The 20,072-nt window shown below is 44.5% G+C and overlaps 1 protein-coding gene and 1 pseudogene across 1 annotated transcript; both read left to right on the top strand.

The window, feature by feature from the left end:
- The first annotated feature begins 210 nt into the window (after positions 1-210).
- On the top strand, positions 211-4,452 carry LOC125516670 (annotated as a pseudogene).
- A 10,383-nt stretch (positions 4,453-14,835) lies between these two features.
- LOC125514799 lies at positions 14,836-17,168 on the top strand. The gene is made up of 5 exons (XM_048680150.1): positions 14,836-15,166; positions 15,301-15,400; positions 15,622-15,721; positions 16,418-16,497; positions 16,620-17,168. Exons 1-5 carry the CDS (start codon positions 14,965-14,967, stop codon positions 16,951-16,953), a joined length of 816 nt encoding a protein of 271 aa, XP_048536107.1. The 5' UTR covers positions 14,836-14,964; the 3' UTR covers positions 16,954-17,168.
- The last annotated feature ends 2,904 nt before the right edge of the window (positions 17,169-20,072 follow it).

The raw sequence follows: 20,072 nt of genomic DNA on the forward strand, positions 1-20,072 counted from the left end.
TTGGAGGAAAAAAAAAAGACACGGTAGCCGCCGACGCCCGCCGTCGAAACCCTGAACCCTAACGCATCCACGCCGTCTCCATGTTGGCTCCCATCTACACGAAGTCGCCGTCACCCGAGTCGCGGCCCAAACAGGCCGCCGCGCGTGCCCCGACGCCTTTACCGCTGCCGGCGCGCATGCCCGCCGCCGCATTCCATTCCCGTCGCCCAGATGGCCGCCCACCCGCGATCTACGTCGCCGCCTCCCTCCGCGCACTACGCCTACTACGACCAGCCATCGTCCTCACGCCGTCGACACCTGCCTCCGCCGGCCAGCAACGTCACGCCGTCATCACGTTCGTCATCGGAGGAAATGGATCCGGCTGAAATCCTCGCCGCCGTGCAAGAGGTTGGTTTGAGACATTGTTGTGCTTGATAAGATAGTTGTTTTAGGGATGATGTTACACGGCATTTGATTCATCGTACAATTTTTTTTAACTATATATAGTTAGAGGTTTTTTTAACTATATAGTTAGAGGAGGAGGGAGATTATGATGGCGATGATTACGGCGAGGACAACGAAACCTCGTCACGGAATATGGATGAACCTCGTGAGGAGAACTACATGAGTTCGGATGAATCTTATAGTGGCAATGTAAGTGTGATCAATGTTGATAAAACAATAAATATGAGGGGGTAAATATGATAGACCGCACGGAAAATTTAATATTTTTTTGCATGATGCAGCGACATGGCGATGATGATGATGATGATGATATGGATATAGATGATTCATTTGCTGAAAGTGCACTCCGGGTATGTTATTAATAAAATCAGAGAAGAAATGACATAATAACCATATGAGCGCTTACATATTTTTTTTGCAATGCGCGCAGATGGACGAGGACGGGGACTTTGTGAGGAATATTGTGGACGATGAAAGTGACAAATCGCACGTTGATGCATCTCATGATGACAGCTTCCGCAAAGTAAGTTTTGAAACTTACATCACTAAAGTACATTTTAAAATTATAACTGACTGGCATAAATGGTTTAATACATTAATTTACAGGGAGATGTAGATGGTACAAGCGGGAATGATGAGCATGTTGGTGATGATCTGTTTAATTTTGACATCGGATTTGATGAATATCAGCAAGAATCATTGGACATGCATTGGAAGGTCATGAGGAAGACGTTCAAGTCACTAGGAGATGCTTACAATTTCTATAATCAGTATGCGTACGAGCGTGGTTTCAGCGTAAGAAAGGACTCACTGAAATATTCGAAAGGTCCTGAGGCAACTAAGCGCTTGAGAAAGTATGTGTGTGCGAGAGCTAGGAAACGACAGGCAAAACGTTGTACAATGGAAGGCAAGACCCGCAGGTTGAGAGGGGAGACTCGTTGCTTCTGCGATGCGCATATAACTTTGAAACTTGATAAAGAGCGTGACGTTTGGTATGTCAGCAGTTTCAATGATGATCACAGTCACGTTCTAGCTAGACCGGATGAAGTCACGTTTCTTCGGTCTCACAATCAGATAAAAGAATATCCGAAGGCTGAGATCTTAACCATGGCAGGTGCTGGAATCAGGAAACATATGATTTATGATCAACTCGTTGCGCGCTCCGGGTCATATGCAAAGGCTGGTTTTGGGAGGAAGAAGCTTTATAACATGTGTTATAGAGAAAAAAATGAAGTTGCTTGCACAAGGTGATGCAGACACTGCCATTGGTATCATGATGACCAGAAAAGAGAGAGATCCAGATTTCTTCTTTGAGCACACCGTCGATGATGAAGGAAGACTGAAAAACATATTCTGGTGTGATTCTCAATCACGTCGAAACTATGTTGACTACGGTGATGTGATAGTCTTCAACAGCACATACAGGATGAATAGGTATGGCATGCCATTTATACCTTTTGTCGGTCTGAACAACCACCGTTGCACCACGGTATTCGGTTGTGCTCTTGTGTCTGACGAGACGGAAGATACATATGTCTGGCTGCTTCAGACGTTTTTGAGGGCTCACTGTCAGAAGAGGCCCAGGTCAGTAATTACTGATGGAGATGCAGCTATGATTAAGGCCATAAGGAAGGTACTTTCGGAGGTTTGGCATCGTCTTTGCTCGTGGCATATTGAGAAGAACATGCAGAAACACCTTCATCATAAGTCTCTAAAGGAGTTCAGGTCTCTACTTTATTATGCCACTTCAAAAAAGGTATTTGAGGAGAGATGGGCAGCGTTTACCGCCAAATGGCAGTCGGAGAAAACAAAGACATGGTTATGTAGGATGTACAAGAAGAAAAGGCTTTGGGCTGCATCATATCTGTCAGGTGGGGTTTTTCTTAGGTATGTGAAGTAACCAGCGAAGTGAGAGTCTGAATTCATGCCTTCACTTGCATCTAGACTCCGGTATGACTATTGTTGATATGATTGTGCACTATGAGAACTGCATAGTTCGTCTCCGTGAGAATGAGGCGCATGACGATTGCACAAACTCACAGACAGTTCCAGTACCAGTATTGGATGAGTGTAAAGATATTGAGAAATCAGCTGCCCGTGAGTTCACTGCGGCAAACTTTTATATCTTGCAGGAAGATATGAAGAAGGCACGGGAGCTAGAGGTCCTTGAGAGACTGAGAGGAGCAGACACTCACAGATTCATACTGACATGGAAGGAAAATAGAGATATCAGATTCACTGTGGACTACACCCCAGGTAACTTAGAAGAAACTGTGAAGTGCAGTTGCAGAAGCATTTATCGCAAAGGACTTCCTTGCAAACATATTCTTCACGTTCTGATTCAGCTACGCTTACGTGAGATACCTAAGTGTTTAGTACTGAGCCAAGTTGCAAGGGGTGGACTTCCCGTGAAGCGCACTAGCGATCTGTTTGCATGGGGATGGGCAGGTGCAAGGGACAGAGCTAGGTACAGCGAGTTGACTATCTTATCTGTTGAAGCAACTCATAAAGCATGTCATAAACCATTTTTATTCGACAAGTTGAAGGCGGCTCTGAGGGACATAATAGATAATGATTACACTGAGGAGGATGAGCCTGGTGCAGAGGTACAGTTTGTGAACGACGATGCATTCGAGCCTAATCAAGATCATGGTCTTGTTCGTGATCCCGCAAAAGTTAACACCAAAGGCGCACCAAAACAGAATGTTAAAGGCCACGGTAAGGATGGTCCTGATGTCACTAAAAATGGGCGACCAAAAGCTTTTGATGAGAAAAGCAAACGTTAATGTGGACTGTGCGGTGTTACGGGTCATTATAAGTCCACGTGCCCTCAAAATCCTAAGTATAATTTTCTTATGTTATTGTATATGTTATTGTTCAAACCGAATTTATTTGTTCATTGTGAATTAACACATATCTTATTGTTATGTAGGAACTTTGCTTAACTTGTGGAGTATGGAAGATTGGTTCACCCTTTGATTGAAGACAGTTTTATTATGGATGGCTATGGAAGATCGTTCCACCCTTTCATTGAAGACAGTTTTTTAATGTTCTATACATTTGATCTTTAATAATTGTTATAATATGTTATATGAACTTATTTTACTTCGTTGATGTCAGACTATTTTGTTTTGATGATAGACTATGTAATGCAAGAAGGAGTTTTACTTTGTTTATTTTGATGTGTTAATTTTTACTGTTAATTTTGTGCAAGTCGCTGTTGTTTATTTTGACGTGCTCATTTTTCCATAATACTGCCATCGCTGTTTACTGTATATTTTCTGCATTGCACGGTCGCCGTCGCTTAGAACGCCGTCATTTAAAAAAACATCCGACAAGTGCGCCGGCGGCACTGTCCCACAGTGGCAGCGTCGGCCGGCGGCACTGTCCCACAGGGCAGAGTCGGACGGCGGCAGCAGTACAAGGCAACAAAAAGAAGTTCGATAGCCTATGTGCCGCCGGGTATATAAGCCGGTCGTCCCGCGCTCCGTCGGCCGAGGTGGGACTAAACAGCCCAAGTGGCCCCGCGTGGAACTTGGGCCGTCGTCGCGCCGCGTGCTACTTGGGCCGTCGTCGCGCCGTGGGCGGAAACAATGATATTGGGCCGGCCCACGCGGTCACGTGCGTCGCTGCAGGCACGGCGGCTGCAATAGCTAAGTTTTAGTCCCACCTCGCCCGACGGAGCACGCGACGACCAGCTTATATACCCGGCAGCGCACTTGCAGTCGAGCGTCTTTGATTAGTTATGCTACCCGTCGTTCGACGCTGCCCTGTTGGACAGTGCCGTCGGTCCTGTCTGACGTCAGACTAGCCGGCGCACTTGTCGGCAATTTTTTTTGTAGAAAAGGAAATTAAGAACGTCGGTGTTATAATAAGCGACATAGATAGTGCTTTAAAGTGCATAATAAATACATGTACATTTTTTTAACATTTAGCAGTACAGGAAAACAACTTGACGACTGCACAACTATAAATATGAAGATTTCAAATCTAAAGACAACGGCATGAAGACAACATAATAATCCAAATGTCATTCTCGACTTAAATATTCAAAATAGTAGTGTCTTCTTCATCACAAGACATGATAGTCGAAATAAATGTAAACATTATTTGAGCCTACAAAATTTTCTTTTACAAAAATTTTGGCACATTTATTTCTTCTTTGCAAGCCGGGTAACTTTATCCTTCACATCGTTGAGCGTATTTCTCTCCGAAAAAATAAGCTGCGCAATCATTAAGTCCCTCAATTTATCAATTGACCCCTGTTAGAACTTCATATTAGTACAATTCAAATAGTATTACATAATGAATTTAATTGAATATAAACATTTGAAAAAAAAACCAGACCTGAGAAAAATGGCTTGAACGGTGAAAAATTCCCTTTAAATACTTTCATATTGTTTTATATCCCATATATGCATACTTTAAGGCAGTTGAACTTACCTTATCTTTTTTAAAATACTCATCGGTGCATCTATTCAAGGGTCCATTCTTCTTCGCCACAACTTCGTTGTCATTTTTTCCTCCCTGGGTGTCCGGTCTAAATTCAAGTAACCAATTGACCAGCCAGGTCGGCATTATATGACGATCTTCACCAACAACTCCCAATAGATACGACGAATAAGTATTGATAACCTGAAAATAATTTAAATGATGTATAACAATTCCAATTTGCATTGAATGCTAATAGAAAACAGAACAATAACTTACATCACCGGTTAGCCATTCATGGTCAAGAATCTTACAAGCCCTCTCTGCACTCAGACCTTCGCGCATGCCATCATTGAATATTTCCTTCTTTCTATGTTTTGCTGACCGCTGATAAGCATGAACAAACTTAACACTAGCTTTAATCACATCGTATTCTTCTTCAAAGACTTCTTTCTCGAATAGTTCTGCAATACATGACGGTAATATGTTAATAATTCAATGATAAGTAGTAATTTCAGCTCGAAAATAATATGATAAAACTCACTTGCTTTTGTTGAACGCTTTGCATGCTTTGTAGGTATAACGGGAATATAAGGAGACTTTATATGGTTTGATCGTCTCCGCTTCCGTTTCCCTACACCCTTCTCCTCTACCTCATCTTCTCCAATACAATCTACCGATTCACGTGATGCGATTTCATCTGTTCCTAAAGATGTAACGGATTTCTCATTAGATACCTCAGGAACTTCGATAGAATCTTCTTCATCACCTTTGAAACTATCGAAATATTCAAGTGTGCAATAATAAGGTGTCTTCTCTTTAGAATCATTAATATCATCTTCATCATCCTCTTGCACATTCTTTTTTCCCAGTGTTTCAAAATTGTCCACGTCAGGATTATATACAAATTCCTTACGAGGTTTTCCACCATAGTTTCTACTTTCACTATTTTCACCATACTCACTCTCTTCTTCTTTTTCACTATCACCGGCTTTGTAAAATACAGCGCTTTTGTTCAATTTCTCTATGACCCTCTGTGATTAAAAATTAGTTGTAATTAGTTATGTGACACATCGAAAACCATTGTGAACGGCAAAATCAGAAAACTTGTACCTGTGCGCATAGCTCCGGCATACGAAGCATATCCTTACGAATGTGCTTCAGCTCAGTCAAAATCCGATCCATAATAGGGTTCTGGGTAGCTGAAGCCTCAGATGTACTCACGCCTGTTCTCCTTCCAGTAATGTTAGACTTTCTCGTACTGGATTTCTTGTTCTTTTCAGCCCGTTCCATTCTTATTTTGTTTAAGCGGTACTCTTCAGTAATGGTGTCGTCGATCTACAACATAAAGAATCATACAATCATATTTAATTAATAATTAATTGCAGACTTTAAATGGAAAAATAAATATTTAACGTATTACCATTCCAACACCACGACCATTTTGAAAGTCGTACTTGTCTCTTTTCTCCGCTGTCGCTTCTGTCCAATTCCTCATCAAGGGGCTCAACAACGCTAAAGGATCATACTTTGGACCGGTGCTTGGCTGCACCTTCTCCCAATATAGATACTGCAAAACAAACACACAACCATTTAGCATGTGTTACACTATTATTACATAATACAACTATTCAATTTTAAAAATAAATCATACCTGCAGAAGTGCTAGGTTGCCACGTGGCCATTCCCTAACACGACTGGGCTGCAAGACCGTACCAATCTCCGACAAACAAAACCGCAAAGTGAATGCGTTCCAGTTGAACTTTTTTATCTGCCTGACATCTTGCACTAGTGCATAATAATTCTTCGGAATGTACTCATCAGACACTGGTGCAATTATAGTCCCTAACAGGACGAGAAACGTCATCCGAACAAATTCATCGTCCGTGTTTTTATTTCTCACAATCTTCTCAATAAGATCATCAATCAATATTTTACCATTCTTCTTGTTAACAAAACTAGCTGGAATTTTTTTATTGCTTTGCCTTGGTCCATACTCAAAAAACTAGAAACATCAACTCCTTCATTCTTCAAACCAAATATAGCAAACACATCATCAGGCCTCAATGAAATCAACCCTTTTTTCCGGCTGCCTCTTGCACCATGAATTTTTTACTACAAGGATTGTAACCTTGAATCATAAGCGCAAGCAAATTATCACGCATCTTGACCGAAGGTATTCGTAACATGCCCTCCATCTCCGTTTCGTAAAACGTAAATCGCTGACTTGATGTTAATTTATTAACAAGAGTAACCAATTTTTCGACAGAACATGCAATCACACCATCGATGTCCATACTGCATATAAAAATATCTATGTGACGTTGCACGCAGCTAATGTGTTATATAATGTTGAAAATTTTAAAATATATACCTGCCCGACGGCAACTACAGCGGGCGACGGCGATCACAGCGGCTGACGGCGGCGTCTGACGGCGTGTTCACAACCGGCGCTGACGGCGAGTGGTGACGTCAGCCGCTGACGACCGGCGCTGACGGAGGGTGCTGACGTCGACTATTGCTGGGTGACGACGGGCGTTGACGATCGGCACTGACGGCGGGTGGTGACGTCGACTAGTGCGGGCTGACGGCGGCGCGACGCTGTCGGGCGGGGAACGACAGGGTGGGCGGCGGGGATCAGATCGGGCGCGTCGTCGGCATGTACGACGCAAAAAGGGCATGCGCGACGTGATTGGGCGACGTGCGCGTTTGTCGGGAATATTCCCTCGGATAGCGACGGCTCGTGCAGATATTGGGTAGATATTTTGCTGCGTCGGGCCCGCGGCGATTATTAAGTGGGCGACGGCCAGTCTACAATATTGAATATGTATTTATTTATTTATTTGTATAATTTTGTCATTTAGTGTATTTTTTATAAACTTTGCATGAAGAACAAACATGTTTTGTGCCCAATTTTTTTTCACAGGCCATAGTGACCATGTAGGGCACGCACGCAAAAATTTGCCGCGTTTCGAGTCCGTATGAATTTTCTACGATTTTCCGGGCCGAAAACCCCTAAAATACTGCCCGGACATGACGCAACTTGTGTTCGTTGTCGGCTTTCGTTCATTTTTGCCGTGGGGTGCCCGGGTGGGGCCCCACACGCGCTGCCAAAAGTTGGATGCATTCCGTGAAACCGCTCAGGTACTTGCTGTGGAAGGGGGTGGTTGCGGTATGGCCGGAGGGGACCCTCGGTCGCATGTCTCTGCTTCGCATCCGCCAAACGTGCCCAATTTTTTTTCATGGACCACAGTGACTATGCAGGGCACGCACGCAAAAATTTGCCGCGTTTCGAGTCCGTATGAATTTTCTACGATTTTCCGGGCCGAAAACCCCTAAAATTTTGTCAGTTTCCAGAAAATTCATAAATGTTAATGAATTTAAAACTATTTCAGATAATGTTAATGAATTTAAAAATTCTCGGATTCATAAATGTTAATGAATTTAAAAATATTTCAGAAAATGTTAATTAATGAATTAAAATATCTCACCTTTTTGATTATTTTTTAATTTGTTAAATTTTTTATTTCTTAATTTTCATTTTTTTCATCCACCGGGCTTTACTATATGCACATATTTTAACAACATCTGAACATTTCTAAAACACTTTATAAACATTTAGAAACACTTTTGACTTTTTATTCAGTTTTCTTTTATATTTTATGTGTTTTCACGATTTTTTTGCTACAATTTTTAGATAATTGCATACCTTATTTTGTGCTATGTATATTCGATGGAAATTTTTTAAATATATTGTGAACATTTTTATGCATGGGTCGGAAAATTTTCAAATTTTTGTCAAAATAAGCGTTCAATATTTTGCTAATTTTTTAAACAAACTTTGAAGACAAATTAAAACAACATTCGAACAAACTTGATTGAACATAGATATATTTTACATAATCCATTAAACACTACCGAAACGAAATGAGTTCATCCGAACATAAACGATTCATAGTTCATACTTAGAACATTTTAAAAAAAAACTACTCCTCCTCGTCGTCGCTACCCAGCAGATCGATGACCGCACCGTCACCGCCGCTGTCGTCGTCGTCGTCGTCGCTGACCTGGGCTAGCCGCTCCCAGTCGATGTCGTCTTTGTCCGATGACTCTGTCGCCTCCGCCTCCGCCTGCGGGACCACCGGCGGAATCGCCGCCGCCTGGATCGCTGCCGCCTGCTCGGCGGCCTCCCTTGCAGCCGCCGCCGCCTCTGCAGCCGCCGTTGCAGCCATCGACGCCCGCAGGGCGACGAGGTAACCCGGCGTATCGTCGGGATCGCCGTCCTCCCGAAGAACCAACTGCTCCGGCGGCAGTTCCACCTCCGGCGGGGCGGGGGGATCGGCGGTCGCCGGCGCAGGTGGTGGAGGGGCCCGACGGCCGCGTGCTTCTGGACGGGGGCACGGGACGAGGTCTGCCGTGCCGCCGGACTCCGCGAGCCGGCACGCGCGAATGACGGCGGCGTAGTCTTTGCCGTCCCAGAACGCGTGACGGCCGGCGACGTTGTTGCGGCCGCCGGTCCGCTTCTCCTCTGCGGTGGCGCCGGGCCCGCGCCTCGGGTAGCCGTCCTTGTCGAGCTTCCAGTCGTGCGGCAGACGGCAACCCGGCGGCACGAGGAGCCCAAACCGGTACAGCTCCTCTGTCTCCGGCGTGCTCAGGCTCGACGGCCACACGCTCGGCCCGTCGCCGCTGCCGGTGCCGGAGCTGCTGCCGCGGTGGAACGACATCTCGCCGGCGAGCTTTTCAGAGGTGGATGTGACGATGGGTCGGGGGAAGGAATGGTGTGAGCGGCGACGGGCGGACGGGGGTGGTTTTTATAGGGCAGACGGCGGGGGCGGCGGGCGGACGGGCAGTAATGGCGACGGGCGGGTGGGTCGACGGCATTGATGCGCACGGGATACGACGGGGTGGCAGGCGGCGGGACGGCAGTCGAGAGCGGCGTTGCGGCAGTCGAAGGGACGGACGGGACGGGACAGCGGGGCCGCTATCCACGCGCCACGACGCGTTTTCCGCGGGCGACGCGTCGCGGATTGACCACCGACGTTGTTTGACCACCGACGGGCGCGTACGTACGTCGCCCCACTATACAAAAATATGCCGTCCTTGCGCGAGTGTAAAAAAAAAGCCGTCGCCCCACTGTACAAAAATACACCGTCTTTCCGCGAGTGTAAAAAAAAGCCGTCGCCTCGCGCGCGGGTACGTCGTGGGAGCGGGGCTGGGGGAAGGGTGATGGGGAATGATCATCCTACCATTTTTTAAGTTTTTACATGAAAGGGTATAAGACGATCTGAACGGTTGATGTGTCTAGGGGGGTTGTACCGAAGAAGAAGTGCTTGTTAACATGGTCAATTGGTACTTGCATGCATGGTTAATTAATTAGACACCAATTGACCATGTATCATTTGCACACGAGAGAGAGTGTGTGTACGTCCCTCATCATTCACCTCACTGCCTTCTCTCCATGGCCTGTAGCTGCTAGCTAAGCATGCATGTGTACATTAGCTGAATGATCTTGTACTCCTATACATCTAGGGTTTTGCAAGGCCGGCAGTTTAGCCCTAGCTAGCAACCAAGCAAGCCAGTGCTACATGACTCTTCCTGCAGCCCCCTTTAAAAGCAGCCTAGCTGCTTTACTTTACCTCGCCAGCCCACCACTCCTACTCCTGCTTCAATCCTTCCATCATGATAAGAAGCTGCGATCGAGCAGATCTATCGTCCCTCGATCTGTCCTGCGTGTGGCTGGCAACGAGATCGCCGGCCGATATCCTTCTTGGTGAGAGCCATGTCTTCACGATCGTATAAGAGAGAGCTTGATTTGTGAGACGAGACAAGGGAGCTGCGCGCATGGTGGATGGAGAGAGCGATATTGGGGAGGCTCAATCCGATGAATGGGATTTAATTACGCCGTCCGTCCGTCGTAATAAACCTAACATATCTGATTGAGCCGCGCCAATATCACTTCCTTCAACCATATATCTATACACACACGTGTGTACAGTGCTAGCTCTGGAATTCTACACGCAAGAGGTGCGATCAATAGCGTTTGTCCTTAATTCCTTCTTACTTATATCTCACTGCTCTTCGACCCCCATTGTATTGTGTTTAATCCACAGCTACGGATAGACTGTTCTTCCGGACATGTTGTCTTAGGTAAAGTAATTTCCTCTTACTTATTGGCCCCTGCATGCAAAAATGATCGCATGTTTCGTGTTTTCACTCATGGCGACCACCATGATCCCTACTAATATAAAAGACTTAGTTGATGATGATGGTGTGTCTGCCACCCATCATTTCTGACCATTAGATTTGTGCATCTAACGACTATGAGGTAAGCTGTGGTCTTTTTGCAACAGTAGCTCACTTCTCTGTTTCAATTTGTAGAAAACTCCTTAGTATTTTGAAACCAAGGACATCCCTTCCTCACCTCATCGGAACAGCCCGAGTAATATATTTTTAGTGAAACATAATATATTTTAGTGACATATGTATATCAAAACTAGAGTGTTTTCTTTCAAGTTTGTGAACAAGTATTGTTCTACTTTGGATCCTTGCAACGCACGGGCGCATTGCTGGTATATGATTATTTTTTTGACTCTGCAATTTGTATTATCTTAGATACTCCGTACTTGGATAGGAAAATAGATCTTAATGTGACACAAAGCGTTAAAATGGGATTTAATTTCATCCGTACTTGGGTTGAAGGTACAACCACTCAGTTAACTACTTACTACCTAATTGTCGTGTGTTGCAACCGGGGCAAACATATTTTAGCGAGTTAATACCAATAGGAGTGTCTCAACAGAGATGTTGCAAGTGCTTTTTTTTCATATGGCATGTCCCACATTGACGTCGTCCAGTAGTATCTTCCGGCAGAACGTGAAAGGAGGTGATGAAAAATGAAAAGAGATTTTAGGAGGAGCCCACATAAATTATAATTTCCTTAAATTAAGGTGATCCTCGCTTGAGGTATTTAACTGCACTATGCATGCTATAGTCAAAATCACAAAAATATAACTCTCCATAATTAATGTGGCCCTTCTTTTTTTGTGGGTAATTAATGCGACTCTTCAGTCCAATGCTATACTTTTCATAAATTAATGAATGTTGTTTTCTGTTTGAAGGGAATGAGTTGGACAAGAAAAGAAAAGTGTCGATTTGGTTCAGATTATTTCATGTCACTCTAATGCGGCATTAGTTGATATTACCAAAAAAATCTATCGCAAAACCAAGCACGAATGAGGGTGTGAGGAGGGAAACACGAAGAAGGAGGTGAGGTGAACCACCAACTTCCCTTCAATTAAAGTAGAGAAACAATCATGATGCATGCCTAGAAAAGAAAAACGTTGATATGATTATCCCTTTGTTGATGTCGTATTTGTGATGAGTTCATACTCCCTCTTGTCCTTTTTACTCTGCGTATTAGCTTTGCCTGAAGTCAAACTTGTAAAGTTTGATCGAGTTTGTAGAAGAAAATGTCAATGTTAGTAATACCAAAAAAATAGCATTACATGCATTGTAGGATATATTTTCATATTTTATTTATTTGGTATTGCAGATGTTGACATTTTTTAATATAAAGTTGATCAAAGTTCACAAAGTTAGATTTAAGGCAAATCTAAAATGTGGACGAAGAAGGTACGGAGGGAGTATATATGAGATAAGTAAGCAGATTGTGTGCATGAATGCACATGATTAATTACTTTTTCTATTCATTTTATTGCTTCTTAGGGTGATTTTTTTTGCTTTTTAACACTTCCTGATTTTATTACTTGTTTATGTTTGAAGAAACAAGATGAAACAATTAGGATGTGATAATTAAGAGGGGGGGGGGGGGGGGGGGGGGGGGAGGCAGATGGAAGTAAAAGAAAAACAATGTATTTTTGTTTTAGCAACTAAAAACGATGTACTATTAGGCAAAGCAAATGCTTCGCCATACACATGGAAGCTAGGCCAACCAACAATGGGAGCGCCTACATGACACTTACATGTACAATTCAAGGTGCTTAGAAGGATCTTAGAAAAATAAAGTTGTTTTTACTTAAGCGACGGTGCTTATTGGTAGAATACATATGCTTAAGCAGGTACATGTGCTTTAAAAAAAATCAGGTACAGGTGCTATAGCAATAAGGAATAATGGTTAAGAAAAAAAGTTGTTTATTTTTCTAAACATCACTCTAAGTACACACTGCATCGTACATGGTCTTATAATGAGCACTGTACTAACATCGCTTGAGGCCATTAACATGCACGGTTTTTAGTTGTTGAATATCTCAGAAATACTTTTATTTCACTAATTTCAAATAATCAATTTAATAATGAACTTTTTTCATGTGTTGCAAGAAAATAAATACAACCGTTTTATAACATTGAAAGGAATTTTTCATGCATATAAAAATTTGTTCATTTATAAAAATACTCTGATACGTAAACATGAATGGACATGTCTTGTCGAAAATGTATGTATATTTCGAAATAAATTTTCATATAATTAATAATTAAATTTTAAATGTTTTTAGAAACACTTTATATACAAAAAGAAATGCTCATATATCCCAAAAAGTTGTTCAGCTTTTGAAAAATCAATGTTCACGTGTTCAGAAGAAAATATGTTCATGTATCTCATTAAAATATTCATCTATCGTACCAAAGTTCATGAAAAAAACATTTTCAAATAAACAAGAAAAAACCAACGAGAAAGAAACCTCGATGGTATTTGTCGGGAAATAAATAAATTATCCCTTATATAAAAACAGCTTCTTACAAGAGTAAGAAATTAATAACAAGTCCTTCAAGAAATCAACACCGTCTTCCTTCTACATCCACCGACGGCGTGCCGTGAGTAAAACTCATTGACGCCTCTAAGCCTCCGACTCAACGGAAGAACATTGTTGGAACATAGGATCTTGTAAAAGCAGCAACCAGGAACTTGTCGATGTAGGCTAGAAGAAGCCGATGACCCAGATAAGCCGACATGGAGGAGGGCTAGAAGATAATCACAGCTCCACCCAAATAGAGGAGGGAGACAAACCTCACAATTCCTCCGACAGAATCATATATGGCTGAGCTTCAACGGATGGAGATGAAACTAGAGACCAACAATACGTTGTAATACCATTCTCTTCGCATGACGCGGACGATGTGAACAAATGCTAATCACTCTAGACCGAGTGCCCGGCATAAACACCATCCTATTACCCGTTGAGGCCGCTTTGAGGAAATATATGGACATGGAGAAAACCAGGTAACTATTATTCCCATCATTGCAGCTGCCCTGACATTACCAAAGATGAATAGCTAGACCATAGCAGACAAGCCCTGGGACACTCAGATCGGGGGTCCTACCTTTACACCCGTCGCCACAACTGTCGACAGAGGCCAAGGGAACCCCAATCAGCATCAACGGGTTGAGGGGTTAAGCTAGACGCATCCTCTCTAGCAAACCCTAGGAAAACAACTTGTCTCTAATACTTGCAATAAACAAATACATGAGTGTGGCATACGTTTGGTACTCTATATGTCTTGTAAAGTAGAATATTCTTTAAATGTGAAACGATGTTTTTGTCGACAATGAGAAGTATATCATTAATCTTAAAGGTAGGCAACCATGTTTTGCGTAGACATTGTGTGTGTTTGTGCCTCCATATAATTCTTTTTAGGGTGCCTGCAAGAGAAAACGATAAGGCTGATTGGTTTGATACCAACATTTGGCATTGCCAATACTTGGCAAACCAACATTTAAAAAATCTAAAATTTGGCATCTTCTTGTAAGCTTGGTAAGAAAGGTTGGTAACCAAGCAGTCACTAGCCAATTTTTGGCAATTTGTTTCTAGGAAATCCGACTTTTGGCATGTGCAAACCAATCATGCTCAATACACAGCAACTCCCAAATTCTGGCCCACTCCCGCTAATCACGGCCCAGCCCAAATCCTTGCCACCAACGGCTACCGTTGCGCTATTCCCGACGCACAGCGCGGCGCCGCAAGGAGGCGCGACCACTCCGCAAACTGCCTCGCCGAGATAAGGGGAGCACGCTGCACGCACCCGCTCTGCCCCGGCGCCACCACCACCCTCGCCCTCCGTCGATGCCCCGCGATGCCGTCGGCCGCCACCCGCTCGTCGTCCATGGGCGCCGGCGACATTGAGTTCGCCCTCGACCTCGACGACATCGCCGCCCGCGCAGCCAAAGCGGACTGCATCGGCGCGCTCGCCTGCGGCCGCGCAAGCTTCTCCTACCACCGCCTCCCCGAGCCGCCCCTCCGCCTCACCGTCCGCAAGCTCGACGATTCCTACTTCGGTACCAGATCCCGCCCCCTTCCGTTTAATTCCCCCGAATTGCTTGGGGGGTTTGGTTCTGCCCTAGATTGATCCCTGCCGCGGCGTGGGGATTGCGAGTATGTGACCTTCCGTGCGTTGCTTCTGATTATGTAGGCGTGCAGATCGCCAGGTCGGCCGCTGTGTGGGAGCTCAAGGCGGCGATACAAGGCGTGTTCATCGCTCTCTACGATGACATGGAGAATGCTGTCACTTGGTATGCCACATATACAAGGGGTCTGTAATTTAGCAAGTTGTTTGCTTTTAATTGCGCTTGGATGCCATGTGGATAATTCAAAATAATTGAAGAGAGATTTTTTTCTCTGACATACAATGAATAATGGGCAATTTAGAGTGAAATTCACTGTCATTGTTTGTTTGAATTAAAATTTGGTGGTGGGAATTTAACATTTAAGGTTGTTGCTTTGCTTGTTTTAGGCAGCACGTGTGGAGCCACTTCTGCTTATGCTTCAAGGATGAGAAAATGACGGATGACAGGGCAACCTTGCGTGCATTTGGTATAAAAGATGGTGATGAGGTCTGTGCACATTCCTCCTCTGTGATTGGTAGAAATGTGCATTTTAGTGTGGATTAGCTCTGCCCCGTTTCATGAGATCAGTAAGGATACAAGTCATCCTATTTATGAAACTATGATGTGCTGTTGTACTGCTCATTGTTCCGCTTACTCCTTGTTCATACAATAGAGATGCCCCTATTGTTAGGCAATCTACAGTTAAGTTATTTCCATATTTGATTTGGCACTTTTGCCTATCAGACAACGTCTTATGCTCTTGTGTGAGCATAACAATTATTAAATACCCTTGATTTTACTTGACATATTAGTTCCGATGATGTCACTTGTGGTCCTCTTGTACCAAATGCTTATTGTACCAAATGCTTATTGTAGGTAGCTCAGTAATGGTGCTAGAGCTACTAAATTCCAACACAGCCATGTACTACTTTTCCTCTTCTCATTCTTGCATACTGAAAATTCCTGAACAAGAATTACTTTCCATTATCCAATAAGTGAGTATAATAAATGCATGCTGGCATAATGCATTTGTAGTATGATTCATTATTTGTGTTCAAGGCCATTTGGAAATCGAGTAAACTGTTTCAGCTATTTGCGGAAGTAAGTGTCAAATCCTATTTAATGTCACATTCTGATGTGCCATTTTCTACTTCCACTGATTTGCCTCTGAATACCTTCCATTATATTGTCCTTGTCATGCAGCTCCATTTCGCCCAGCATCTCTCCGTTGACTACAGCCCTTGCAAGAGTTCAAAAAGTCAAAGGGCAACATCTCACAGAAGGTATGTGAGATCCTAGTGCCTCTTTAAGGCCCTTTGTCCACTTGATCTGCATCTTCCTAGAACTCTCATGGATTTTCTATATGCTCACAATCGATGATGTGGCAAGTAATTTCATATGGCAGGTCAAGGACTTCAGTGGAAGGTTTTAGTGTCAGACCACGGAGTTTGATGGATGATCTGATCGAAGAAGATGAGGGCGAGAAGAAGCTTGCTGCTACTAGGCATTCGACCAGTATTCTGGATGAAGATTTTTGTGTTTATGAGCACCACGAGCAGCACGTGGAGGAAGATCGTAAGAAAGGAAGCTCTGTTCGCGGTTGGTTCTCATACTCTAGATTGAGGGGTAACAGGAGAACACACTCGGAGAATATTGAGCAACCCTCCTGCGAAAAGGGCAGTCGACCAAAGCTAGGGAAATGGCTGTCTTCCAAAATGTCGAAGGCCCGGAGTAAATGATACCCAACTGCTATCTATCGGACATCTTCTGTTTTATTTTCTGAATGAAGCCCTGAAAAGCGGCAGACGACCAGTAATTCCCTGCATGACATAGGATAGGCCATTAGCCTAGGTGACCTTAAAGTTCAGTGTATATATGTGTTTTTTGACTCATTGTTCCTTCCAAATTTGATGGTCTTATTGTTTAGTGCAATCAGATATTTATCCTCTGTTTTCACTCCTTCCAAATTTGATGGTCCTGAGAATTTACTGTTAATATTTCAGAAATCATTTTGTGGTCTTCTGAGTAACTTGTGCAGCCAGCGGACCGACAACAATTACCCTGTGATCATGAGCAATAAACCTGGGCAAACATTATGTAATCTCCGTTGGGATTCTTAATAAATCTTATTGCTGTTAAACTCCATCTGCACATCCCCCGCAAAGGAAAAGATAACATAACACCTTTTTAGGGGAAAGTTCACTACCCATCTTACATGTAATCGACCCCCCCAAAAAAGTGTGAAAAAGAGGGCTAGGTTGCTAGCCATGAAAGAAGAATATTAACAGTACATTTTTCACAATTAGCAGTACCTATCTTTTCTCCAGAGAGAGACCGACCGAAGCCTATACCTATGGGGAAGAACAAATGAAACAGCCGCAGAACAACATCAGCAAAAACTACTGAAAGAGAGAGACCGGTGATATGATACATTTCACAAGTTTACGTACAGAACCGGCTACTAGTGACCGGCGCCTCGCCTGCTTGGCCCCGCCCTTGCGACGACAAACACCGGCAAGTTGGCCGTCGACAAGCCGCCCCCTCCGTGGCCATGATCGCGCAACGGCCGGGAGCACTCCGCCAACAGAGCGCAGGCGCACAAGAGCAGCAACACCACGGTGACCACCACGCGTAAGCTCGCCATCCTAGCTCCGCGGCGGTCGAAGGCGGTGCCGATTACGGGCTAGGGCTTTGTCGGCGGTCGTCGATCGGCAAGAGGGAGAGCTCTGGTTTAAGAAGGAGAGGTTGTGTGCGTAAGGTGTTGGTCGTGTTGGCCTGGAGGAGGAAGGAAGGGAGGAGGACGCTTAAATGGTGGCGAGACGGGGGCACGGGAGGGGAGGAGGTGAGACGTGTGCGGCAAGGACTTTGAATGAGCGCGCGCGCATGGAGGGATGAGGGTTGACAAACGGAGGAAAGGAAGGTGGTAGGTTTGATCTCGTTAGGCTGCAACCACCCCTAGATTCTGAACCAAATCTTTGCTTTTCTGGGTTGCATTTACACGCTCAGTTTGACCGGCCTGCGGCAGCGTGTGTGCTTGCTTGTGGAGAGGGGTTCTTAAAATAGTATCAGAGCTGTAGTGAATGGATGCATTTGTATTTGTTTAAGAAGGATGGACTCCGCGTTAGTACAGTATAAAACTTGACAGTTGACACTGCAAAGTGCAAGTTCAGTCCCTATCTGGAAATTCAGGTTCTCCATCTGGTACGTAGGTGAAGGCTCATACTACTAGTTTATGTATGCACTTTTCTGAAGAAGAAACTGATTACTGGCAGGAGATATAGTACTGGAAATTTGCATTGCTATTGCATAATGGATGGATTCACGAGTGTGAATTTGCTTCGCACTGCAGAGAGAATGTGTAGCAGTAAAACCTACTCAAAGTGAGTCCAAAAGTCTTGTTCCTTGGCCGGGTAGCAAAGCACGCACCGAATAACGTCGGTAATCCTGGTTGGCCAGAGCGTTAGCACTTTTTTTCCAGCAGTGCTGTGTCATGGGTAGTTTTATTCGGTCTGTTCATACTGCTGAATGCTGAATCTTTTACCAAAAGCGCCCGCGGTCGGTACTGGATTTAGCTATCTGCATATCCATCCGGCCGGCCGGATCGTGCTATTCCTTTCTTGGGATGAGGAGATATGACATATTCTTTGTATCTCACGTTAGCGTTACCACGGCTGATTCAGCAACGCAAGGAACCTCATTTTCTTGTGCGCGCTTTTCTGTTGCTGTCCAACAACATCAGTGGTAGTGCCAGCTGACGCGATCATCCTCCAGGGAATTTGCACCGACCTGACGTGACGTTGCATATGCCCTGACATCACTCGTGACAAGCAAAGATTTATGGTCGTAGGGCCTTCTCAGCGGCTATGATATGACCCAGCGTGGGGGCGTTCCCATGCAGGACAAGCGCGGGAGGACGGACGGAAGCAGCGGGCAAAGCGAAGGATGAGTGGATCGCCCAAGCGGCAGCGGCTACCGACGGACGGACATTTTCGGCCGCCCGGCACGCGCTTGCTGCTTTGCAGGACTCCGCGCCGCGTCCGCACGTTGCCCGCGGCTGCGCTGCGCTTCACACTCGCACTCGTACTGTCCTACGCGCTCCCGTCCCAATCGTGTACCTGTGGGCGCGGCGAGTTGGAAATGGAATGGCAGGGACAGCCGTGGGCCACTCCAGCGTAATCCATTCTTTTTCGACAAAATAAATAAATAAATTCCCTACTGCAAGTTTACATTTTACGAAAATATTACTAGTACTCCCCCTATTCCAAATTATAGTGCGTGTAAAGTTTTGAACAAAAAGAAATCTATTGTCACTGTAGTAGGGTATCAACATACATGAACGAGACGAACTTGACACTTGATGAATATTCATCAGTTAATGAAATGCACTCTAGTGTCAAGTTATCTCGCTCACGCAGTGGGAATTGATAGATCTACACAACTACAAAGAAGCTTGCCACCATGCGCCGGCGCAGCTATTTAAGCCGGCCGGCGTCCGCCTCGCGCGGTAATGTGAGACTAAAATTTAGGTGCACCAATAAAAGAAGACGGAACTTTCGTCGTTGTAGATGGGACCACTACGACCTGCAGCAAGGTCGGCGGGCGTGGCCGATCGCTCCGTATACATTTCATATGTAGGCTGGATATAAGGGGTGTCGATTTTTAAGGCCCGTTTGAGACACCTGTTTGGATTGAAATTTCGTGGCCGGACCTTCAGCCTGGGTGTTTGATACGGGCTCGGAGTGCCGGCTGTAGATGTTTTAATTCATTCTTTTTCGGGTACGTACAATGTAAACTAGTACTGTACAGTATAATTTACACTTGGGGTGGCTGGGGGAAAGCGTCCGAGCTTTGGCGCTGG

The sequence above is a fragment of the Triticum urartu genome, chromosome 6 (assembly GCF_003073215.2).
Source record: "Triticum urartu cultivar G1812 chromosome 6, Tu2.1, whole genome shotgun sequence".
NCBI classification, from domain to species: domain Eukaryota; kingdom Viridiplantae; phylum Streptophyta; class Magnoliopsida; order Poales; family Poaceae; genus Triticum; species Triticum urartu.